At 24.6% G+C, this 13,877-nt stretch overlaps 4 protein-coding genes across 12 annotated transcripts; 2 read left to right on the top strand and 2 right to left on the bottom strand.

Annotated features, from left to right (window-relative positions):
- Positions 1-242: 242 nt before the first annotated feature.
- Positions 243-1,966, bottom strand: LOC118451169 (uncharacterized). Of its 2 annotated transcripts, XM_035887447.2 has the most exons (6): positions 1,669-1,966; positions 1,280-1,445; positions 1,025-1,198; positions 807-941; positions 572-706; positions 243-488 (listed from the first exon to the last, which is right to left on the bottom strand). In XM_035887447.2, exons 1-6 carry the CDS (start codon positions 1,953-1,955, stop codon positions 405-407), a joined length of 981 nt encoding a protein of 326 aa, XP_035743340.2. In that variant the 5' UTR covers positions 1,956-1,966; the 3' UTR covers positions 243-404. The 2 variants fall into 2 exon arrangements, with proteins under 2 accessions (XP_035743340.2, XP_035743341.2); XM_035887448.2 differs by lacking the exon at positions 807-941.
- A 165-nt stretch (positions 1,967-2,131) lies between these two features.
- LOC118451165 (sperm-associated antigen 6) lies at positions 2,132-10,624 on the top strand. The gene is made up of 10 exons (XM_035887439.2): positions 2,132-2,373; positions 2,478-2,740; positions 2,945-3,155; positions 3,218-3,396; positions 3,461-3,634; positions 3,701-3,853; positions 3,935-4,084; positions 4,169-4,327; positions 9,075-9,220; positions 10,477-10,624. Exons 1-10 carry the CDS (start codon positions 2,349-2,351, stop codon positions 10,622-10,624), a joined length of 1,608 nt encoding a protein of 535 aa, XP_035743332.2. The 5' UTR covers positions 2,132-2,348.
- On the bottom strand, positions 4,449-9,996 carry LOC118451172 (uncharacterized). Of its 6 annotated transcripts, XM_085658520.1 has the most exons (6): positions 9,671-9,841; positions 8,199-9,204; positions 7,473-8,058; positions 6,808-7,089; positions 6,070-6,155; positions 4,449-4,891 (listed from the first exon to the last, which is right to left on the bottom strand). In XM_085658520.1, the coding sequence occupies exons 4-6, from the start codon at positions 7,018-7,020 to the stop codon at positions 4,858-4,860; spliced, it is 333 nt and encodes a 110-aa protein (XP_085514646.1). In that variant the 5' UTR covers positions 7,021-7,089; positions 7,473-8,058; positions 8,199-9,204; positions 9,671-9,841; the 3' UTR covers positions 4,449-4,857. The 6 variants fall into 6 exon arrangements, with proteins under 6 accessions (XP_085514646.1, XP_085514645.1, XP_085514644.1 ...); XM_085658519.1 differs by lacking the exons at positions 8,199-9,204; positions 9,671-9,841 and adding an exon at positions 9,856-9,996 and having other exon boundaries at positions 4,567-4,891; positions 7,392-8,058; XM_085658518.1 differs by lacking the exons at positions 8,199-9,204; positions 9,671-9,841 and adding an exon at positions 9,856-9,996 and having other exon boundaries at positions 4,568-4,891.
- On the top strand, positions 10,506-13,636 carry wcd (U3 small nucleolar RNA-associated protein 18 homolog wicked). 3 transcript variants are annotated; one of them, XM_035887438.2, is made up of 8 exons: positions 10,506-10,619; positions 11,216-11,369; positions 11,569-11,790; positions 11,878-12,049; positions 12,133-12,318; positions 12,390-12,581; positions 12,665-12,833; positions 12,909-13,636. In XM_035887438.2, exons 2-8 carry the CDS (start codon positions 11,263-11,265, stop codon positions 13,370-13,372), a joined length of 1,512 nt encoding a protein of 503 aa, XP_035743331.2. In that variant the 5' UTR covers positions 10,506-10,619; positions 11,216-11,262; the 3' UTR covers positions 13,373-13,636. The 3 variants fall into 3 exon arrangements, with proteins under 3 accessions (XP_035743331.2, XP_035743328.2, XP_035743329.2); XM_035887435.2 differs by lacking the exon at positions 10,506-10,619 and adding an exon at positions 10,939-10,998; XM_035887436.2 differs by lacking the exon at positions 10,506-10,619 and adding an exon at positions 10,943-10,993.
- Positions 13,637-13,877: the final 241 nt, after the last annotated feature.

Below are 13,877 nucleotides of genomic sequence, written 5' to 3'. Positions count from 1 at the left end.
CCAATTGAAATTTAGTGAAGCAGCTTTACGTCATCATTTTGTGTACGTGTCTATATATACGCACATACACATACAATTGCATACAAAATAATGCATATATACAAATTAAATTATACACCGATATTCAATCAAAGGAAAGAAAAAAAAAATTAAAATTTTTTAAATATATAAATTGTTACACAATAAAAATTGTTACGGCAATACAATTAAAACTGATGTAAGAATTATATTTTATTCTGTCTTTTAATTACAAAAAGTATAAATTACTTATAACAATTATATGGCTTCATTGTACTGTATAAATACTATTAAAAATATAGAATGAGAATGTTACAACTTCTAAGTATTTGATACAAATCTGCAGAGTAACATCATCAATAATCTAATTTTATACTTTACCAGTTTTACAAGTTATTTGGTTTCCACAATAGAAGCTTAGAAAAATCTTCTTCCACAAGTTGCATATGCTCGACTGCTGTCATAAATGCCTGTTAAAAATTATTATATAGAATATAAAACAAAAGAGATACAATTCATCAATTCTTTAGAACAATCTCTGACTATTACATACATTTTGTTTCTTCAAATTATCTATAAGCAATAATTGCTTTTTGAATGCTTGAAGTAATTCTAATCGTTGTTTTTCTAAATGTTTTATTCCTTGTCTTTTATCTTCTTGAAGTTTTCTGATTTGATCTCGTAATTCCTGCATGCATAGGTATAAAACATATATGAAAATGACTTAATATATGTAATAATAAAGTGCATTTACATGCTTTATATCTTTACCAAGAAAGCATACATACTTTTTCTTCAAAATGATTAAACTTAATAGTATTTTTTAGTTTTTCATTTTCTTCTAAAGATCTATTTAATCGTAAATCATAATTATTTAATTGATTATTTAAAGTTTTGATTTCTTTTCTTAGTCCTTCTATATCCTAAACATTATTATTATATTAAATTCAATATTTTGAAAAATGTTCAAACACACACACATAATCCATATTGTAGTAATCTATACCTTTCTTAAATTTGAATTTTCAGTAGTCGAAGCTAAATTTTGCTCATGTAAATTAGAATTATTATTTTCAAGTTTTGTAACTGTTTCTTTCAGTGACGCTACTTGATTATGCAATTTTAACTTGCCACAATCAAGCTTTTTATTTTCACCTTCCAATCTCTCACAATCATTAACCTACAACATATTAGATATATAATTTTAATTAGTTAAAAATAAGACGATGCTTTTTTTTTATAAAATTATTCTTTATTATACCTTATTTTTATATTCAACTTGAATCACTTTTAATTCATTATACAGCATATCTATTTTGGATTTGAGAAAATTAATGAGAGCTTTATTCTCTGGACTATTTCCTTCATATAAAACAATCTCATTAACTTTATTGGCTCCATTTTGATTTTGGAAATTTTCAAAATTTCTAATAAAAATTTAAACAAAATTAAAAAAAACAAATTCGTAAAATTTAATTCATCTTATATACAAATATAAAAATAAAATAAATATACAACTTATTATGTTGTTTAAAAAATTTATATATTTATTTACATAACGTTAAAAAAATTACAATTATTTGTTAATATTTCTTAGAGATCAATATATTACTATAGTAAATTTATCTATAATATTTATTATATACTCACTGTTTGGATAAATTCGATGTACCTTCTGTTAAAGTATCCAATGAAATAGGATTCCTTTCGATCGTAATATTTTGCAGTAATGTATTATTTGTATTCATTGAATATTCTGAATTCCTTTTATTCCTATCTGTAGTATTATATGTATCATTATTCTGTCTAGACGAGTTATCATGAATCCGTCGGTCCGTAATAGATTTGATTTCCTCCAAAACATGACGCGTTTTTATTTCTAATGCTTTATTTAATCGATATAATTCCTTTTCCTTAATTAATAGTTTATCAGACATTTGTATCGTTATAATGCACGTTACTTAATATTCAATTACAAAACTATAATAATTTGAATTATGTCAATGCATACAATTATTAAAATATATACATGTATATATATACATATTATTCAGACAATATTTTCACGAAACACATTTATTTTCTAAGAGAATTCTGATTGGTTATTTCTGACAAATATTCATGAAACTTATTTGGAAATATTATTGATTAATATGGTTTAAAGTTTAGTGCTTTAAGTGTCTAACGGTATCTACCCTGCTAGTATATAGTTTTATACAAAGGGCGGTAGTTTTTCGTTTTGAAACAATTGATAGTGCTGTATGAATTAATAAAAAAGAAAGATTTATGAGTTTAGGTCATCAAACCTTTGTCTATTTTGATATATTAATATGACAGCGCGTATTATTTTACAAGGTACATTCAATTATCTTTATCTATATTTTATACAAACTTTGTAAATATATATATATATATATTATTTTACATATTAAAATTTTAAGAGATTTTTTATTTTATAGTATTTGATCAATATCAAAAGGCACGTTTGCTTTTTGCACAATCCATTTCTAATCTTGCATCAAAGCCCAATAATATTGAATGTTTGAAAGCTGCCGGTGTTATACATTTGCTTAGGCCTTTGTTATCAGATGTAGTCCCTTCTATTCAGCATATGTCTGCAATTGCATTGGGCAAACTGGCGAATCATGATATTAACTTGGCACAAGATATTATCCAAGAAGATATTTTACCTCGCTTGTTACACAATATAGAGAAACAAAATGTACGAGCTTTGTGAATGTAAGCATTTAAGCTTTAGATAGTTCAAAATTAAATTAAAAAATTAATTACAATTTTTTAAATTTCCTTAACTATTAAAAAAATTATGTTTTGTAGTACTTATATATGTAATTTTATAATTAGTATATCATATATTAGTAATTAGTATATCATACAAATATATTACCTTAAAAATAAATTGTTATAGAAATTTTATAAAAAGGCAGCATTGTTCGTATTACGTGCTATAGCAAAACATTCATCAGAAACAGCATCAATTATAGTACAAATGAATGGACTAGATGTAATGATTATATGTTTAGAAGATTTTGATTCTGGTGTTAAAGAAGCAGCTGCTTGGGGACTTGGATATATAGCTAGACATAACAGAAGTTTAGCAGAGGCTACTGTTGATGCGGGTAATTACAATACAGTTAAAAAATTCTGAGTTCTCATATTTGAATTATTATATATTATTCAGGAGCAGTACCACTCCTTGTTTTATGTTTACAAGAGCCAGAATTATGTCTTAAACAAATTAGTGTATCTGCCCTTTGTGATATAAGCAAACAGAGTAAAGATTTAGCTCACACAATTGTGGATGCTGGTGCCCTACCTTATTTATCAAAAGCATTATCTAATCCTGATGTCAAATTGAAGGTTGATTGATACAACTTATCAAAAAATCTTATAAGACTATGTTAATAAAAAATCTTTTATGCAGCGTCAAGTTCTATCAACATTAGGGAGCATAGCTAAACATGATACAAACTTAGCAGAAGCTGTTGTAGAGACAGAAGTATTCCCCAATGTTTTACTACATATGGGTCATCCTGATGAAAATGTAGTCAGATCTGCAGCAATTCTTACTAAAGAAGTTTGCAAGCATACATCGGAAGTAAATTTTCAGTAAAGTTACTATTTCAATTAAGGATATCATTCATATTTGAATCTTATTATTTAGTTGGCTCAACTGATTATCAATATCGGGGGTATAGGTGCCTTAAATGAATTGATTAATACATCAAAGTTGATAAATAAACTACCTGCAATAATGGCACTTGGTTATATTGCTGGGCATTCCGATCAGTTTGCTGCAGCTGTAATTGGATCAATGGTATAAGATATAATATAGATATAAAATATATGTTATATTATATAGTCATGTATTTTTAAGTGCACTTTGTGATCACTATAGAGTGTTATTCAATTGGCTACTATCTTAGAAAATGAAACTGATGATCATATACTTGCTGTAATTTCTTGGACATTAGGTCAAATAGGAAAACATACACCAGAGCATGCAAAATCAGTAGCTGATGCAAATGTTCTTTCAAAATTATTAGAAGTATGTAAGTTCTTAAAAAAATTATATTTATAATCACAATGGTATATCCGTTCTATTTCTTTTTTTTTTTTATTTGATTAACAGCTCTATATCAATCCAACGAGTTCAAACGATTTAAAAACAAAGTGTTATACATCATTAAAGCAGATATTACAAAAATGTTTGCATATTGAAGCACTAGAAGCACTTCTATTTGATGCCCCTTCAAATATTTTGAAATATGTGCTTGGACAATTTAGCAAGGTAATCTTTAAAAATAGTATATTTTTTTTATTCTGATAATATCTATAAATTATTGTTCTATATATAATATCAATAATTTTTAAGGTGTAGGTATTAAACTACATTATAAGTTATTAAATATAATATTAATAGTTTATTATTTAATCTATACATATCAGTGAAATGTATACAAATGATGCGTTATACAAAGTGATGGTATACTATTTTCCAATTAATATATAAACACAAAACAGGTGTTATTGCCTTTTATATATCTTACACGGTGTTAATAACTAACATAAATGCTTTTATCTATTTGGATATAATTGCTTATGATAAAATTTAATATATAAGATGACTTGTTTTCATATACATAAGATAAAATATAATATAGGAGTGAATTGATAGATATTTATGAAACTATTCATATATAAATCTTTTGCTCTACATAAAAATTGGTCAAGCAGCTGTATAAGTGTGCTTTTATTGTAAATATTTATGCAAAACGATGCTGTTTCTTTTTAATTTATAACAGAATCCTTTTCTATTTGCTAAGTACAATTAGCTCCACCTTGCATGTAACAACTGCAAAATATTAGAAATTTATAAATTATTTAATTAATTTCATATTATTTATACTCTCTCTATATTTTTTATTTTTAATTCTCATATAATAACTCAGATTAATATGTTGACATTTAATTATCTTCATATAAGATATACTTGCAAGCTATTAATAATAATTAACAGGATTTACAGATATGCTATATAGTTTTTTGTTTAATAATTTCATAATCAACAGCAAATAGAGAAATTTTTAATTACACAAACATATTTAGATTATTCTTCTCTAAGATTTTCTCTAAGTTATAGTATGGCACATTTGAAGTTCCAAAAAAGCACATTTCTCAGTCTTTCGACATTGAATGGTCATCTAAAATACAAGGACAATTTGTTATTGATTTTCTTTTTTTTTTATGTGTATAACATTACGAATTTGTTAAGATTTCATGAAAAACATGTGGAATGTATTTCTTACTTAACTATGTTCTATTGCCTACTACTTCAACTATTATATTTTCTAATGGCAGTATTTGGTATAAAGAGAAATAGTATACAAAACGTACAAAAATGGAGAGACAAATATTAAATAAGCCTCAAAAGTTGTATATAGTAATGAATTGTTAACAAAAAAGACTTTGATTTGATATTCTCATGAATCTGCTTAATTTGTTATATTAAAGTATTGGTGTTTTATCATTTTCCATCATCTTGATAATGTTAAGTTCTAATTACATTAGAAATAGGTATTATAATTTTTTTTAGTAAAGATTCATCATAATAATAGCACAACCCAGTGTATATAATTTTTTCTGATAATACACATATATATCACTGTCATAAGTTTATTCATTCAGTAGTTCCACCTTAAAAGGATTAAGGAAAAGATTAATTTTTAGCAAACTTAATTAATTCTACTTTTTCAGACCAATAACTCAACAAATAATATCTGTTATTGAAAGTAATATATTATATTCAAATTTTTATCGTATTTTATATTAATATAAATATAAAGAATAAAACATTAAATTATCATTTAAAAGATTCAGTATTAACTGAAATTTTGTATCAAGTAAATATAAAATAATAATAAAACAAATATAAACAAACAGTCTAGCACTCAATTAAACGAATATCATAAAGCATAAATCGTAAAATTTGGAAAAAAGAATTGCATAATATATATTTTACTGCCAATTTACCAAAATTTTTGTCTTGCAACATGTTCAAATCGTATGGCAAATAAACCAAATATTCGGTTCAGAGCATGTAATCTGTCCAAGTATTTCTGAAAAAGGAAACGAATAATGTTATTCTTTCATAAAGAAAAAATTTTCGTCCTACAAAAGTTACATTTAGTAGAGTGCAGATTGCATTAATAAGTAATAGGTTGCATTATTATGTGATTTCATGAATTGTTGATTAAACATTGAAAATTACGTCAATATCTTTAATTTACTTCATGCATTTAATTCTTGATTTTTTTTTTTATTTATGTTACAATATATATAAAAATGCATGAAAATTTTTTATCTTTTAGCATGATATTTCCTTTGGCAGTCCTTATTTTGGTATATTTTTATTCCTTTGAAATTAGTATACAAAAATGATAAATAAACAGAATTGATATTACATAGAACATTTTCACTGAATATACATATACTATAGTATATGTGATCAATTACAAATAAGTATAATGATTATCGATATAATCATTATAATAATTAGATCTGCCTGATAATGTAAGTGCTATAAAGTGAATAGAATAGAAGTGAATAAAAATGTTATAATGATGCCGAAAGATATGTGATGATAATGTTAAAAAGATATTAAATTATAAAAATATTTTGCAAAATTATTAATAAAATTAAATAAATAATTCATTCATCCGCTTCATCATTAGGTTTAATGCTAGCATAACTATTCATGTTTCTATTCACCTTTAGCATTTTTAGAAAACTGCCTATTACCAATATAGTTTTTCTATGCCTTCTGAAGATTCCAGCATAAAGCTCTTCGCGTACATCCCGTCTATCACTAACATCAGAATCAATACTTGAAACTGAAACTACCGAAGGTTTTGCAGAGACAGGTTGATGATAATTATGTGTTTCACCCGTATTGAGAATAACACAATCTGGATTGTCTTTCATGTTGATTAACAATGATATTACTGCTTATAAAGTTATACACTTTTATCACCTTCCTTGTTAAAGTATTCTCTAAAAAGTAGCACTTTTAATAAACACTCATATTCGTTTAATTATAACAAAAGCTATAATGTGGCTTTGCTATTTTCATAACAAATAACTTTGACAATTTTAATTTACAATTATTTTGTTCATATAATGATTAAATTGAAAATCTTTTCAAATGTTAATTTGTATATTATGAATTTTAACATTCAACAATAGATTAATTTTATATGCAAACAAGTTAAACAAAGATATTTCATAAATTTTATTAATAAACTACTAATATATTCTAATATTTCTATATTGTAATTAGCAATCATTTAACTTACAGATGCTTTGTGCATATATATATATGTATAAATATATATATATGTACATAACATACGCAATATATATACACGTATATATACCTATATGTATACTTTAATAACCCACTAACGGAGATGTATCTTTTTTTTCTGATCTAAATGAACTGATTTTGTAGGATACGTTTATGTGCTTATATAGAAACTTCTGGTTAAATTCAAATGGTACGTCATTTGCTACAAGATCTAAATATCTTTCGTAAATTTGAATGACGTTACACGACTGTTGCAAATATAAGGCAATTGTCTCGTTGTCCGTGCTCTGTGTACCAATGGATTTTGGTGTTTTATAAAATATAATCTAAATATCTCTTGGGGTGATTCAGTCACTGTACTCTATCAATTAGATATATGTACATCTTAACGATCTATCCCTCGCTTGAATTTTTCTTCAACCATACACACGAAGCACTTGATCAAAATTATTATTCGTTGCTTTTTTTTTTCATAATGTTGATGATGGATTTATGATAAAGTAACTATCGTATAAAATGATATTCATATAATAGCAACGTTTTTATACGCTCTTATAACTTTGTATTATCTTCCCACGGTTCACTGTTCCCTCCATAAATATCCTCTAACGTTGAAGTTGTAATTTTTTTTTTTTTTTTTTATCAAATCTTTCTCTCTGCAAAGTCAACAAACAAGATGAGATTAATGAAAAATTACAAATAATGCAAATTACTATTGCTTGTGCGTATATAAGAAAGAATTTTGTTTTCAAATATAAATAGTATTCATTTTCACAATGAGAATTGTTGAACGTACACGTAATTTTTTATCATATTTTTATTTTTCTCCTTTTTTTCCTAATTTCAAACTCAATAATTATTTATTGAGCATTATGTTTTCTTCATAATACCGCGTCATTGTCGTGATACACAAAATATGTTATCGAGAAATCTTATTTACATTTATGTTTTTTTAATTTTGATTTATGATAAACATAATGGAACATTTAACGAACTGTAATAACGATATCGTTCTGACGCACAATTTTTTCAAAAAATGATTTCTCAGAATTTTATTTTGTATTACATCAGCATCTTTACAATTTACAAAGCATAAGACTATTCGATAAAGCGATAAGATCCGTCTCGTAACCGCGTATGATATATGACTGGTAAACTTGCTAAATGTATCCCATGAATCGAGAAATAAATGTATTTTTAATAGTTTCAAACACAGTTTTCTTATTCATCCAAAAATATTCCTTATTTTTATAAAATATTTCTATATATCGTGCTCATTTCATTTAATTACTATTCATACTTTATATTTGTATTTTATTTCTTTCCGTTACTAGTTGGAAAATTAAATTTTTTCTATTAATTCTATAAATTTTATGTATCAGTTTAAAAGCATACAGTTTCGCGTTTTACGTTCACGTTTAAGATATTTTCCTGGTCAGACATTCTAAAAGCTTTATTTTTAGGTTCTTTTTTAAGTGATCGCGACTTTTCACCCACGTTAACGAATATACATAACATATATAATAATAATAATAATTTGTGCAGCAATAAAAAATTTGTTTATTTCATAATACATTCATAATTCTTTGTATTTTATATAATATATTTATTGTAATCATAAAGTGTTATGACTCAATTATAAAAAATATAATTTTTGAAATATTTGTCTTAGATATTGCCACATGACGCGAGAGCAAGACGATTATTTGCTACATCAGGTGCATTGAAAAAAGTGCAAGAAATACAAGCTGAACCGGGCACAATGCTTATGGAGTACATAATGCAAATCAACTGTTGCTTCCCTGAAGAAATTATAAGGTCATTTTTCACACATATATTATATGATATAAATATATATATATATTATATGATATATATATATATATATATATTATATGATATATATATATTATATGATATAAATATATATTATATGATATATATATATATATCATCTATTTTATTAATTTATCAAACTATTTATATCTTCGCACAACAGTTATAATAATTAAGATCTTTTAAATAGAAGAAATCATTAAATCGAAGTTAAAACCAGTAAATATTATATTACTATGGAAATGTGTTATCGTTTTATATGTAATTCTATTATTACATTTTTTTATTCTCTATTTCTTTTTTTTTCAAAGAGTCAGTTGTGATTATATAAAAAGGGAATGGTAAAAAAACAAAATTTTATAAAGGTCTAAGTAGAAATGTCAATTGTCAAGGTCTCAAATTTATAATCAAATCAATTTACTTGATTCATACTTTCCTGTTTAATCATATTATGTCCATTTCATTTTCGTCACTAATAACTTTGTATATTATATATTTTATATGTTATTTAATATTCGAACAGATAAATTAAACATTTATACAGTGTGTGATAATGAATTGTAACCAAAAACACTAGTTGCTTTTTAACATAACCCTGCTAAAATTTATTTACTCACCGAATTAGATCCGAGGATTTCCTTATAACTAGCAGAAAATTGAATCCTGTTAAACTCGTTTTCACTGCCAATTCGTATAAATAACTACCTGCCTTTCTAGTTTTTTTGTGTATTTTAATTTAAGTCAGATTACTAATGTACGAATATCCGCCATATTGTCGCACAGCTGATCTTATTGAAAAAGTATAATCTGAGACTGCAGTGGATCAATAATTTTATGGCCCTAAAGTATTTTTCATTACGATTATATTAAACAATAATTATATTTTACCAAGTATCATTTTTAAACTTTTTATTAATATTTCAATATAAATGCACCTTTTTTCTTTGATCTTTCTTTTGTACAAATGAAATGATTGACCGGGTTAACAGTCGATAAAGAAGGTAGTACAATTAAATGTACAGTATAATATTTAATAAATTTTCATAATCGATTATATTGATTATAGAATAATTTTTTTTTAATTTAATTATCAAATATTAATTTCATATATTTTTATTATAAATAAATATAATAATATAGGTAATTAAAATGATAACTGGTAATTATAATTCGAAAAAATTAAGGATGTAATAATGTTTATAAAAAATTACAATTTATTGTTTTTTTTTTTTTTTCAGATATTATTCACCAGGATATCCAGAAACATTATTAGAAGCAGTAGAACAATATCAGCCAAAATGTCCTTCCATATTATCATTGGAACGAAAAACATTAGACTATTCTGATTCTTCCTTTTCTATTCCAACATACGAGGAACAAGGTTAAAGACAAGAAAATATTACTCATATGTGGAAACATTCATATTTAGAAAATATTTTTGGAATTTGTATTTGAAAATACTAAATCGGAAATATTTAAATATACAAAAATAATATAATAGAAAGATACAAAAAATTTTTAATATTTATACAAGTGATAGAAAGTATAACATAGATGTTACTAAAAAATTCTATTACTTAAAACAAATAAATATATATTTCATACATTTACTTTTTTATTTATTATTTTTATTCTAATAATGCAATTAAATAAACATTTGATTCACGTATTCATTAAATAAGATTTATAATCAAAGGAACATTAGAGACCTCTGTGATTACTGTGAAAATTAAATATCGACTATGTTGTTAACACGTAAGGTTAAGTACTTCAATCTCAAATTTTAAGATAATAATCAATATATGTTATTATATTTTTCTATTTCTTTAAAATTTAATTATAATATTTTTATTTCTTATTAAAATATATTATATATTATAATAATTTGATACTTGTGATTAGCACGATTTGATTCTTTTTTATTAGCAGAATTACTCTGGCAATAAATATAGTAATAATAAAATATTTTTATTTTAGGAAGAGAAATGTGCATCTGTTAATTGAAGATATTAAATATTTTCAATATGAATACCAATGTTATAATAAAAGGTCATAAAAAGCGCAATCAGAAATTTGATATATTTCCAAAAAAAAGAAAAATAAATTCATATGATCCTACAGAAGAAGCTAGGTAAATCAAATCATATTTTATTTATTAATATGTTAATTTTTCAGCTAATGAACAATTATTTATGATTAATTTTAAATAAAAGCGTAATGATACAATTATAAACAGAAAATTTTAAATACATTAATAAACATTAAAAAATGTAGATTTACTTTAAATTTATTGCATATTTTTTTTTTACAATTATAATGTTGATCTATAGGTTGGAAAAGATAGTTTTTGGAGATGCAAGTGATGTCATAAATAATTTACCAGATGAAAATTATATTGAAAAAACAAATGGAAGCACGACTGCACACCCATATAATGCAGATAATGTAGAAGCTAACGAAGATATATCTTCTAAGAGTTCTGATGAAGATTCAGATGAACAGACAGAGAAAAAGAAAGTAGTCTGGGTAGATGATGATGATGCGCATTATACGTAAGTATACGAAGTATTTTTAAAATGATTCAATTACCGTTTTGTTGTTTATATATATTAATTAAATTTATTTTTAAATAAATAAAGCGTAGAAGCGGCATTAAATATTCAAAATCGCAAGTTACCCAGCAAAAGGCCAGAAAAGTTTTATACAGAATTTTTAGAGAATAAATACAAACATTTTGTAGGTACTCCAAAATGGGCAGAAATTGATAGAGTACAAGAAAATTTTGATGATACGGATTATGAAATCCTGAAGGTATTTTAATGATTCTATTACTGAAATTAAAATAAAGTTTTTTAATATACTATGTTTAAATAAATAAATATTTTTAATTTTAGCATAGTTCTCATTTAGAAACGCCACGAATAAAGAGATTGCCAAAGGGAACTATCGATATTAAAGCATTGAAATCAATAAATCAGCAGACATTTAACGAAGGCCCTGTAATATCAAGTTTGGAATTCCATCCAACCTCTACATTAGCTCTTGTTGCTGGTTCATCCGGTATTTTATCTCTTTTTCAGGTTAGTAAAAATATTTTTTTTTTTATTTAAATTATTGATATATATAAAAGGAAATTTTTTAATATATATAGATTGATGGTATAGAGAACAACAAATTATATAGTATGCAATATAAGAAGTTTCCAATTAGTAAAGCAAAATTTCTTAAAGAAGGAACAGAAGTTCTATCAGGATCTCAATTTTACTCATATTGCCATTCTTATAATTTGATTAGTGGAAAAACTTATAAGATACCATTACCACATGGTATTACTAATATGAAGGTTTGAAATTTTATTTAAATTATATTAATAATACTCTCTTGCATATTTCTATTTGAATAACTTTTCCAAATTATGTTATTCAGAAATATGAAGTATCACCTGATGGTCGATTGATAGCACTGTGTGGAAGAGCAGGTGAAATTTATCTACTAACAAGTTCTTCCAAAGAACTTATTGGCACTCTAAATATGAATACAAAATGTCGAACAGTTTCATTTACCCCTGATAATAAAACACTCATAACACACGGAGGTAAATTATAAACATTTTACTTATTTTTAAAGTAAAATTATATAATTCAATATCCTTTTTATTGTATGCTTGAAGATGACAATGAAATGTATATTTGGGACATAAAAAGTCGAACATGTATACATCGTGCAGTGGATGATGGATGCTTGTCTTGTTCAGTTACTGCAATATCTCCGAACGGTCAATTTTTAGCTACTGGTAGTAGGGAAGGAGTAGTTAATTTGTATGACATAAATACAGTACTAAAAGAAAAAATTCCAGCACCACTTAAAACGATTTTCAATCTTGTTACTTCTATTACTGGATTGAAATTTAATCCTACATCAGAGATATTAGCCATGGCTTCCGATAAAAAGGCAAATGCTTTTAAAATGTTACATTTGCCATCGTTTAACGTATTTTCAAATTTTCCCACATTTCAAACAACAATGTCAATGCCCTCTGCTATTGATTTTTCTCCTAGTAGTGGTTACTTAGGTGTATCGAATAGATCACATAGAGCATTTTTATACAGATTGAAACATTATGGAAATTATTAAGCGTTTCTTTTGTAAAAATTTTCTAAATACATAATCGATATAAATTTTACAAAGATATTTAGTAAATTAAATTTTTATAAACATTCAAATCTTATCATCTATACTTTGTATTTGCTGATCCTGTACATACCATTGCTATATTTTTTTTTTTAGCCTAATTATTACAAATACATATCCAAATATACGGTGGGTAAAAGTAAATCATTAATTTTATATGTACAGGAGTATGTACAAAATGTAATTTAAACTTAGATTCTTTTATCACTATATATAAATAATGGTACGAAATTTTTTATCGTTTTTTCTGTGAAATATAAAAAAGTAATGTGTATGAACTTTAAATATAAATATGTGTAATCAGTAAATATATGTTCAAATCATATGTTTATCAATTCTATTTTCAGTATATAAAACTATATAAAGATAATAAAAAAAATGATAGAATATGATACTTTATTCTATACTCTGTCTATTCATGAATTTTTAAGGAAAAAGAAAAAAAAAT

This window comes from Vespa mandarinia, chromosome 8 (genome assembly GCF_050613455.1).
Source record: "Vespa mandarinia isolate Hongniang chromosome 8, ASM5061345v1, whole genome shotgun sequence".
In the NCBI taxonomy this organism is placed as follows: domain Eukaryota; kingdom Metazoa; phylum Arthropoda; class Insecta; order Hymenoptera; family Vespidae; genus Vespa; species Vespa mandarinia.
This window is presented reverse-complemented; position numbering and strand designations above follow the sequence as displayed.

What these genes read in the sequence shown, in the direction of transcription:
- LOC118451169 (XM_035887447.2), bottom strand. Translation starts at nt 1,955, where the DNA reads ATGTCTGATAAACTATTAATTAAGGAAAAGGAATTATATCGATTAAAT. An exon ending in ACATCGAATTTATCCAAACA is followed by an intron (nt 1,446 to 1,668) that starts GTGAGTATATAA and finishes AATTTTTATTAG; the next exon opens with AAATTTTGAAAATTTCCAAA. An exon ending in ATAATTTGAAGAAACAAAAT is followed by an intron (nt 489 to 571) that starts GTATGTAATAGT and finishes AATTTTTAACAG; the next exon opens with GCATTTATGACAGCAGTCGA.
- LOC118451165 (XM_035887439.2), top strand. Translation starts at nt 2,349, where the DNA reads ATGACAGCGCGTATTATTTTACAAG. An exon ending in ATCCTGATGTCAAATTGAAG is followed by an intron (nt 3,397 to 3,460) that starts GTTGATTGATAC and finishes TCTTTTATGCAG; the next exon opens with CGTCAAGTTCTATCAACATT. An exon ending in TTCTTTCAAAATTATTAGAA is followed by an intron (nt 4,085 to 4,168) that starts GTATGTAAGTTC and finishes TTTGATTAACAG; the next exon opens with CTCTATATCAATCCAACGAG.
- LOC118451172 (XM_085658519.1), bottom strand. Translation starts at nt 7,020, where the DNA reads ATGAAAGACAATCCAGATTGTGTTATTCTCAATACGGGTGAAACACAT. An exon ending in GTTTTCTAAAAATGCTAAAG is followed by an intron (nt 6,156 to 6,807) that starts GTGAATAGAAAC and finishes TTCCTTTTTCAG; the next exon opens with AAATACTTGGACAGATTACA. An exon ending in GTTGCAAGACAAAAATTTTG is followed by an intron (nt 4,892 to 6,069) that starts GTAAATTGGCAG and finishes AATATTTTGCAG; the next exon opens with TTGTTACATGCAAGGTGGAG.
- wcd (XM_035887438.2), top strand. Translation starts at nt 11,263, where the DNA reads ATGAATACCAATGTTATAATAAAAGGTCATAAAAAGCGCAATCAGAAA. An exon ending in GATGATGATGCGCATTATAC is followed by an intron (nt 11,791 to 11,877) that starts GTAAGTATACGA and finishes AAATAAATAAAG; the next exon opens with CGTAGAAGCGGCATTAAATA. An exon ending in CGGATTATGAAATCCTGAAG is followed by an intron (nt 12,050 to 12,132) that starts GTATTTTAATGA and finishes TTTTAATTTTAG; the next exon opens with CATAGTTCTCATTTAGAAAC.